The following is an 11030-nucleotide window of genomic DNA, read 5'->3' as shown; positions in this document are numbered from 1 at the left end:
TACATAGTAGGTGTTAAATTTTGGTAGCATTTCTTCAATATTTATACATTGTACTAATTTAGTCTTGAATCTAAAAAAGTAAACCCTCAAATTTACACATTGTATAATTTGATCCATTTGTAATTTTGCTTTTCTTTGTGACCCTTTCCAACATTGACCTTGTGTCACGGTGCTAGACTTCTCGTCTCACAATTCGTGCGGCCTTAGGTGATTTCTTCGCTTCAAATCTACCTAAGTTAGAAGGTGGCTCTCTTTTTTCTAAAGATGAGATATTAGAAAAGTTAGCTTATGTTATATAACTTTGGCACATTAACTCTAATTTCTAATCAGCCCATCATCAATTAGAAATTAGTTACTCGAGTATCTACACATATTTGATCCATATTTTATTTAATAATTAAAGCCCAATAAACCTTAACCAAATTAGATCACTTTTAATTTGGACTAACCTATTATGATAGTAAATAATAATAACATGTAATTAATTATATTATATATGTTATGTTCATATTTTCCAACAAACTCTCTCACCCTTTGAGAATATAAGAATACATCACAAGACACCTAACGCTAACAATCTTAGATATATCTAACCCTATAACATATCAATTATACCAGTAACTCTATCCGACACGATTTAACAACACATTATCATTATAGCTAATCATCAATGTTCGTTCAATAACCACTTACAAGTTCAATATCATGAAACATATTATCAATCATCATGAATCTTTAATGAAAATGCATGAACACACATCATCATAGCTAAAACTAAGATATCATCACTTATAATTTAAGTCGATATAAACATATCATAGTATCCATCATTTATAACACAATTTCATTTATATACAACATCATATTCATCATCTCAAAGCTTTCAATGCAATTACTTTGATATTTATTTCATACTTTGAGTATGTCAACTAGCTATTCAACGAAACAAGATTTGAAAGCAAATTATAGTAGTACAAATCACGATATCTATTTGATGTTTGCCTTCTCTTTTCGTTTCATTTTCGATGTTTACGTATGGTCTTTAACTACGCTCGAAAATACAATTATAAAAACAACTTCAGTTTCATAATCAAATATGAGAATTATTAACAATCAAATATAAATGCTCTTTATTCAATTTGGTCCCTTAAAATATTAATATCCAAAAATTCTAGTATTTTACAAATCTACCTGATCGAATCTAAATTTGACTTCGTATTAACATTCTAGGAGCCTCAAGCAAAAGTTACCTCATTTTCTTTCGAAGTTTTGATCTTCTCTCTCTCAACCTTAGATTCAACATGTTTTCACACTAAAATTTCGTGAATTCAATATTCTAAGAAGTGGGCTTCTTTCTCAAAATTCCAACAAAAATCGAAGGAAAACCTTACCAATTCTTTGTTGCAAGTTCTTTCTTTCCTTTGTGGGTGTGGAGAAGATGAAAATGAAGCAATTTTTCTTTTGTTTTATGCTTTCTCTCTCCCACCATCACCGATTCACCCAATTAACCTTCATTATCTAATAAAAATAAAATAAATCAATGGCCAAGAGTTGTTTACGGTAAGGTTTGTGGCAATTGATGGGAAAGATCACTTTTAAGGGCTTGCTCAAAGCTTTAATCAAGCTTCTTCTTTTCACTCATCTTATAATTTGGTCCTTGTTCTGTATACTTAGTATCTCAATCAATTTAGTTACTAATTAATTCGTAAACTTTTCATTTTAAATTCTTCACATGGCTTGGCTGATGCGATCCCGGTCGCATCATGTTACGACACAACTCGATGCTATCGAGATTGGTCCAAACTCGAGGGGCCCAAGTGCAAAATGAAGTTTTTAATTTTAGTTTGTCAATTTGGTGCTGGAAAAAAGGACTTTGATTCATTAATTTTAGTTATTTTAGTTTGTGTTTTTAATTATGTCATAGTTTGCACATCATTAATATGTGTTCGCATTTAATAAAGTCATGCATTATGTAACTTTCATGTTAGTTAAGTTTGCATCATTAAATTAAGTCAAGTTAGTTTAATTATGTAACTTTCATGTTAGTTAAATTTGCATTTCAAAACCATGCATTTTAGCATCTTAGTTTAATAAATGAGTTCTTTGGACATTTATTCAACTCATCTTAGTTTTAATTAATAAGTGTTTTTGTTGAACTTTATTTAATAAGTGTTGTTCTTAATTGATCTAGTTCCTAGGATTATTTATTGATGCATAAATTAAGTTTTTAAATTATGCTTCTTTAATTAAACTAGTTGCTAGAATAATTATTGCATATATGTTTTAGTTCATTTATTTAAGTAAGTTTAATGTTTGTTATGATTAATAAGTGTTTTCATTTGTTTAATAAACTCATTTTAATGTGTTTATTGCAGGTGACTTTTAGCTTATAGTGGTTACAATTCAAGGTTGTTACACATTTAATTAAGTGGTCATTCAAGTTCTTTTGAGTTACAATTAAAGGGTGTTATAAAGGGAGCTTAAAATCATTAAAGGAGTTTTTAAAGAGCATTTTATGCCCTTTAAAATTCAGCAACAACTCTTCCACTTCCAGTAGTTTTGGAGCTTTCAAGAGAAATTAATCAAGCCTTTGAATGTTATTAAGGAGCGAGTTAAGAGATGGTGGCTATTCAACTAGCCAAGGACAACTCAAGAGTCATTTTCTAAGCCATTAAAGACATTCAAATCAATTTGAATTAAAGTGATTTTATGGAAGGAGTTATTTCGTTCAAAGAATAAGAAAAGACATCGTTTTTTATGGCACATTAAGTGGATGTTTTGACCATTCGGTTACCTTGTTCTAGCATTATAAATAGATGTAATCACCATAGAGGGAGGAACTTTTTTTGAATATAGATGAAATATTTGAATTGTGAGCTATCCAATTCTCTTTGTTCTTCGAATTGATTTGACTTATCAAGCATAGCTTGTGGCGTCCATCTTTTCTTTGTTCTTGAACTTATCACCTTTGGTGTGGCGTTCAATATACCTTTGGTTCCTATCATAGTTGATAGTGGGTCAAGGTTCTTTTCCTGTTTCCTTTAACCGAAAAACACCTAAAGACCATTTTGAGATTCGGGTCAACAATTCGTTATTGTTGGTTTATTTTCGGTCTTAGCCAATTAATTTGTTATTGTTTCCTCTTTATTTTGTTTATTACCTTTGTTTGAAGCCATTTTCTCTATTTTGTTTCATTTTAAAACCGAAACGAATCCATCCTTACTCAATTCACGATTGGGCAACACATACGACTCAAAACATCACGAGACGAGTTCGTATCATTGGCTTAATAAATTCAGCTTTGACATTAACTTTTTGACAGCAACGAAAATTGAGTTGTCACATTAGTAGGGGTCCCAACCCCACTAAATTTTGTAAATTTTCTTTTAAGCCCCTTTAAGTTTAAAAAAAAATTATTTTGATATTACAATTAGTGTAAAAAAAAGGATATATTTGTGTCAAAGTTTTTTAGTTTGATTTATTTTATAGAATTTATAATTTTTTGTGATAAATTTAGTAACATTTTAGTTTAATTTGGTAAATTAATAAGAGTATATCTAAATATTAATTTAGTAAAAATAAATTTTAATAATTAAAATATCTAAATATTAATTACGTAAAAAATTAAAGTAAAAATTATAATATTCAATAAACATATGGGGCCACTATTCATTTAATTTAATAAACAACTGAACAAAAAATTAAATTATTTATAAAGTAAGAGAACCACTACAACCACAGTAAACACCTTTCCGCCTTCCACCAAGCACCATAATTGCCGGAGTCATAATTTTCTTTTTTTTTTTAAAATTAGGTTACTCAAAAAGTAAAATTATTTAAAGTTAATTAAGATTTTAAATATCAAAAATATTTTTTCACTAAATTAACTTAAAAATTAACAATCAAATTGATTAAAATTATAAAAATTATATAATAATTTAAATCATGAGGTGTGGTGTCTATTAATTATGATGTTGGGGTTTGATCTCTCACATTTTATGACTAATCATTTAATTATTCGAAACAATAAAAAATTTTTTTGGGACCCCAAGATGAAGAAATTATACATTATGCATTATAGGTTTTTACAAAATAATATTAAAAAACTAATTAATTACAAAAATGGGTTGGAGAAAAGTTATTTATCAAAATGAATTGTTTGTTACAATATAAACCGATGTCGCCTAATACACTGGCAACATTACTCTACTTTTCGCTAATCATCAATTAATCATTACATTTTTTAAAAGAATTTTTATTGGTATCGTTACTATATCAAATGACATCAGTATGTATTTTTTAAAAAATATTTGTATTTTCACAAATATACAAAGGAAAAATGAAAAAAAAACCCTTTTTCAGTGAAATGTCAGAAAAGAAAGAAAAGTAAGTCAAAGAAATGTGAAGTTTTTAAAAATTTGTTTCTCTCATGTGTATATTTGAAAAATACGAGTACTTTAACAATAAATATATTTTTTGAAAAGAATAACTTAATGATTGGTTAATTATTAGTCGGAAAATTGAATGAATTCGTGGGTGTATTAGACAACACCGATTTACACCATAACAAAATAAAATTTCCCCCCCTACTTTTGTAATTAATTATTTTTTATATTATTTTTATAGAAAGTCCTACATTGTAGAAGTTGCAGTTGAATTGTTGACCGTAGTTTGCTTTTTCTTCTAAGCAAGGTGGAAAAAGATAAGATCTGAATTCCAGAGAAGCTGACCATCTGCCCCGGCTTAAGCTTAATCACCCATCAGTTACACTGTCCCTGAAATGGCCGCAGCACTTGTTTCTTTCATCTTGGGGCAACTAGCGACTATCACTTTTGAGACTGCGTGGCAAGAGCTGAAGCTGGTGATAGGCGTTGAGGAAGAAGTCAGAAAGCTTCAAAGCAATTTTGAGGTCATCCAGGAAGTGGTTGAAGATGCTGAGGTAAAGCAAGTTATGGACAAAAGTGTAAAGAGATGGATAGATAAGCTCAAAGATGTAGCGTATGACATGGAGGACGTGCTTGATGAGTGGACTACTGCACTTTCCAAATTAAAGCCAGATGAAGCTGAAAGTGCTTCGGTCCCCAAGAAGAAGGTACGTCTTTCACGGTTACCTTTTAATTTGGGTGGTCAAGTTGTTAGGGGGTATGACATCGGTGATAAAATACGAAGAATCAATGTAGAGTTGGATGAAATTGCTAGAGAGAAAGATAGAAACCATTTTGCTAGAAGTGAAATTACACAACCTCGACGATTAGAAAGAACCACGGCCTATGTTGATGTCTCTGAGATCAAAGGTCGAAATGATGTTAGAGACAACATAGTGAGCAAATTGACCAGCGATGAAGGATCCATTCAGACCGTCTCTATAATAGGGATGTGTGGGATCGGGAAAACTGCTCTTGCTCAATTGGTGGTTAATCATGTTAAAGGTCAAAACTCCTTTGACGATGTAGTTTGGGTTTGTGTTTCGGACTTTTTTGATCAGATCAAAATTGCAAGAGAGATTTTAGAAGGCCTTGGATGTGGTTCATCTCGAGATTTAATTTCACTACAAGGCCTGTTGGACAATATTGCTGAGAAAGTCAGGGATAGAAAAGTTTTTATTGTCTTCGACGACGTCTGGACAGAGCGTGAAGCAGATTGGGAAGCACTAAGAGCTGCTCTGCAACATTGCAAGCATGGAATTAGGATTTTGGTGACTACTCGAAAAGAATCGGTGGTCAAGGTGATTAGATCATCTCATGTGTTTCGTTTAGAACTGTTGTCAGACGAGATATGTTGGGAGATTCTTAAATCAAAAGCATTTTTTGGAAGGGGGGAGAGTGAGCGTAGAGATCTAGAGGATGTTGGGATGAGAATTGCAAAAAAGTGTAAAGGTTTGGCGCTTGCTGCAAAAGAATTAGGAAGTTTGCTACGACAAAAAAGGAGGAGAGTGGAATGGGAAAGAGTGTTGAATAGTGGGTTTTGGGAATTAGAGATAGCAGAAGAATATATTTTCAGACCTCTATTGTTGAGTTACTATGATTTACCCTCAACAATAAGACGATGCTTGTTATATTGTGCTATATTTCCCAAGGATTATGTGATGGGGAAAGATGAATTGATTGTGCACTGGAAGATGCAAGGCTTTTTGAACTCTGTCGACGACGATTCGGAGATGGAGTTGAAAGGTGAAGAATACTTTGAGTACTTGGCAGATCGTTCCCTCTTTCAAGATTTGGAAAGGGATGATTATGGCAACATATTTGTAGGTAAGATGCATGACTTAGTACATGACTGTCTCCTGTTTATGACAAAAGATGAGATTGTGACGAAGGAGGTTGATTCGAAAGAAACTTGGAACCTGGATTTAGTTTCCAAAAGAGCTCGTCATTCAAGTATAAAAATCAGCCAACCCAACTCATTTCCTATTTGTATAAACGGAGTAGAAAAATTGAGGACTCTTATCACAATCGGCGAAAGCTATGATGTCACCTCTGAAGGCTTAAAGAAGTTATTCAGTGAAGCCAAATGCCTGAGATTATTGGATTTTCAGTTGCCGAGAATCAGAAAAGTTTCTGAAGAAATCCAAGTTCCAGAAGAAATAGGCAACTTAATTCACTTGAGATATCTCACTTTTCTTTCTTATCAGAGTCTGGAATTGCCTGAATCAGTTTGTGATCTGCGAAATTTGGAATACTTGAATATCGTCAACTGTAGTGAACTACCCAAAGAGATGGAGAAGTTGATCAACTTGAAGTATCTTTATACTCGTGACTGTAATAGGCTAAGCCATTATCCTAAAGGGATTGGGAGATTAACAAGTCTTCAGAGATTAGATCGAATCATTGCTAGAGTCGACTGCAATCATACTAAAGACTTCAGTGTTGGAGATTTTCAAAACTTGGATCTGCTGCGCGGAGACCTTTGGTTAGAATTGGAAGGAAACTGGATAAATATAGAAGAAGTTGAGAGAGCTAAGCTTCACAAAAAGATACATCTCATGGAATTGAGGGTGGTTTTTAGGAGTAATAATGCAGGACATGAAATGAAGGATAATTTCATTAAGGCTTTGAACCCACGTCCCAACTTTCACATCCACTTTTTTGGTATTTAAACCTTCTTGATGTAGTTATTTTCCAAAATTATTATTAATGTTTTCTTGTGCATCTCTAAGTGTCATAGACTAGAATTTTAGTCTCGTAATCCATGCGGTTTTAGGCGATGCTTTCGTTTCAAACACCAAATAATGAAAGATTTACAAAGAATTCCTTCAACACATCAATTTATATAAAAGAAACAACTCTAACCAAAAGAAGGCACTAAAAAATAAAAGATCACAGAAACTATGCATGAGTTGCAAGTGAAGGGAGGCTCTTTATTTATAGTTAAGCTTTCCAAAATTGACGGTTTAGATCAAGTTACATCGATGGACGATATTAGTCTATCCCTTAAATAACAAATTTAATTTTATGAGATATGATTTTTCTCAATATTCTAAGATTAGTTCCCTTAGTTACCAAGATAGCCTATCTTTCCATATTTGCATCATTGGACTCAGGCTTCAATTTGATAGGTTTATCCAACCGCTCTTTGAATCGGGCTAACTCTCGTGAGCCAAATGACCCCCATGTTAATGATAGACCTTCACGGGATGCATTATGTGCGATACTCACGGACTTTGAACTGCGACATATAATATAAGTGCATGTTCCCAAACTCAAGTATTTTGTTGTTTGATCTAAATTCGTCTCACTTGTTTTCACGTGCTATTAGGCCGTCCTGATCCATATTTGAATCCGTTTATCATTTCTGCTTTTTCAATCACCAGCTTTTCTAAGGATTAAAATAGAATGGCTAAATTCCCTTATAATGGGAGCCTACGTTTGTAGTTTTGAAGATGCAGTAGCTGTGGGGCATGGATAAACAAGCATCCCTCAGTTCTGCCTTCAGAGAGCACAATGATCCTACACTAATTACAACAGTTTCATGATTTATCTATCATGAAATGATAACTTGTATCTCATTAATTTATACAAGTCCTCATTTCAAATAGCTGCAGAATGAGTGAGTATACTGGAAAAGAATCTAAGAGATAGTTAAAGCAAATCCCATATCGAATGGGTGTTTTTTTTAATTACTAGTTTCCGAGTGTTTATTTATTATTTAATAAAATATTTTTATTTCTTATTTCTTATAAAATTAATTAATATATAATATTCAAAAATTAAGAATTTTAAATCACAATTAATTAATTGTATAACATTAAAAAGCAATTTTAAATTATATCAAATATAATCAAATTAAACTTTATAAATATTCTTTAACACTCCATTTATTTTTGGGATGAGATTTTTAAATTTTATAATAATTTGTTTTCATTAATAAATAACTATTGAGATTATTAAAAATAAGAAATGAATTGCAGATGAATTGAAAAACTTGGCGTCCTAAAAATACTTAAAATACAAGTACATGTAGATAATTTAAAATATCCAACTTCCTAAAAAATTAAAAATAAATACTAATAATATTATAAATATATTTTTAAAAAAACTAACTTCCTAACAACTTAAAATAAAATCATCTTCTTCTTCAATCCATCATCTTTTTCGTCATTTTCGATCAACATTGAACTTCTGAAAATGTAAATAATATTACAAATATATTTAAATTTTTATGTTAATCTTTTTCTATAATTTTATACTTGTCATCATCTTCTGTCTTGATCTTTTATTCAATTTGTCATCATTGTCATCATCTTCGATTAATTACCTAAAAGTTATAAAACTATAATAAAAATTATTGTCGTAAATTGGAGATATTATAAAATTATAATTAGAAGAATAACATAAAGTAAAATTAGAATGAATAAGAATGTACAACTACAAAAGTAAAACTTTCATATTAGACAATAAAACAAAAGGAAAAATAAATAAGAGTGACTTTAAAATATTTTTATATAATATGTATGAGAAACTAAATAATTGTGTGATGAAAGAATATAATAATTGGTATATAAATATAGCCCTAATTAAAAGATAATTAATTTAAAACAATATGTATCGTTAATAATGAATTAATATATTTAATTATGTAGTTAAAAGCAATAAAATTGTATGAAAAAAAATATTGATGTGTGCTAAATATACCAAAATAAAAAATCTTATACTTCAACTAGAATTTAAATTCATAGTTAGAGAAGTAGAATCTTATCTCACAAATATGATTTCTCACAAACAAAAATGTGTTATGGGAAATTTTGTGCCCAAAACTTGTGCAAACCTATGTAAATAAGGTAAGGGGTTGAACAAATATAAAAGTTCAAAATAAAAGTAGATTAAACTAAAAGGATAAAAACTCTAGCCTCATGTGTAACTTTACTTTCAGTTTCTGATTTGATCATGGATTATAGATGTCTCACCACTTGATGATAAGCCTGTTAAAGTGATCAAGAGGCAATCTTAGGCCACAAATTCTTTCGTAATGGTAAATTAATTATGGGAACGACCCAACAATTAATTGTTGTCAAATGAATAACCTTGAGGATCAACTCTCACAATTTAATTCTTCGATAGCCTTGCGAATGAGAAGAATCTGACTCTAATTAATGGCCTCAACTACGTGAATCATTTAAATTAGATAGTTAGTTCTCATGACGTTACCCAACTATGTACCTAATCAAATCACGTCGACTGCATGCGTAATCAAATCGCACTAATTTGCTTTTTGGTAAAATAAAACAATCATTACAAATTGAGTTATTTTTACCAATCATATATTGTTCAAAGCATCGAACAAAGGATCTTTCTCGAAATAATGTTAAAAAATGATCCTATTTTTTTAATAATCTTGAGAAAAAGCTTTTGTAATCTGAGAAAAAAACGAATATTAAAATAAAGAGAAGACGGAATATAATTTTAGATCTCACAGTGGAATTTTGTTATTCAATAATAAAAGAAATAACAATGAAAAATAAAATACCTTTTATAAAATAAAATTGAAAACAAATGATGGAGCACGTCTTCTCCTCTAATAGTTTAATTCCATTTTTCACGGGTGGTTGATTTTTCAGGCTTATACCTGTGTGAGAACTTAGCAATAAAATTTACTATTTATCTAATTAAATCTAATCTTAGTTAAATTCTCAACAAATTATTTTTATAAATTTGAATTTAAATAAAATTAATTAATAATTAATTAATCTTAGATATAGGTTTAATTCAATTTCAACTCAATTATATAATTCAAATAAATAAAATTTGTTATTTTAAAAAATAAAAAAATTATCTTTTTTAATATCAACTTAGTAATAAAATGAATAATAAAGGATATTCTCATTGATTTAAAAGTTTTTCTAAACTCGTGCTTTTATTTTCTTAAAATGAAAATTCATTAATTCATTTCATGAATGGGACCATACAATTTGGGAAAAAAACAACAAACACCTGTCATAAGTGATGAAGGACAAACTTCATCAACACAACAAACGCTTTAGCCTCACTATCAATATAACATGTTGACATGTTGACAATTGACTATGTCACAACTCAAGCACGACATATCTAGAGTAACTGTAAACAGTTAATATATACGATAAGAAAATCAGCTCCGAATGGTCTAAAGTGGTGGGCAAAAATCACCAAAAGAACCGAGTATCCACTAAACTAGAGAGGACGGCAACAAAATCATCCCCAAAAATCATTTGCAAAAATAAGATTAAAAAAACGTGCAACAAGAGCAAACAAAAACTTCTAAAAGTCACAGAACTAATGATCAACGCCAGTATGATTCCATGCACCTCCTTTTCTTTCCTTGCAAAAGGAAATAGCATTGAAATCGCCCTCTAGCAACCATGGCTCATCCTCTTGGGGGCCTAAAAATGCAAGATGGGTCTACACAGATTTTCGTTTCACTGCATTAGGGCTTGCATAGATAGCAGTGAAGAAAATATTTTGCTTCATACCTTAACTGAAACACTGACAGTGAAAAACTAATTCAAAACCTCGAGAACATCTACCTTCAATTTATGCCTCCAAAGAAGCCAAATA

At 30.5% G+C, this 11030-nt stretch overlaps 1 protein-coding gene across 1 annotated transcript; it reads left to right on the top strand.

Annotated features, from left to right (window-relative positions):
* The first annotated feature begins 4780 nt into the window (after positions 1 to 4780).
* On the top strand, positions 4781 to 7096 carry LOC105797470 (putative disease resistance protein RGA3). Its single transcript, XM_012627437.1, has one exon. It carries the CDS (start codon positions 4781 to 4783, stop codon positions 7094 to 7096), a length of 2316 nt encoding a protein of 771 aa, XP_012482891.1.
* Positions 7097 to 11030: the final 3934 nt, after the last annotated feature.

This window comes from Gossypium raimondii, chromosome 9 (genome assembly GCF_025698545.1).
Source record: "Gossypium raimondii isolate GPD5lz chromosome 9, ASM2569854v1, whole genome shotgun sequence".
Taxonomy (NCBI): domain Eukaryota; kingdom Viridiplantae; phylum Streptophyta; class Magnoliopsida; order Malvales; family Malvaceae; genus Gossypium; species Gossypium raimondii.
The sequence above is the reverse complement of the archived record's forward strand: the minus strand, read 5'-3'. Positions and strand labels throughout refer to the sequence as shown.

Excerpts from the sequence above, each read along its gene's own strand:
- LOC105797470 (XM_012627437.1), top strand. The coding sequence starts at position 4,781 with ATGGCCGCAGCACTTGTTTCTTTCATCTTGGGGCAACTAGCGACTATC.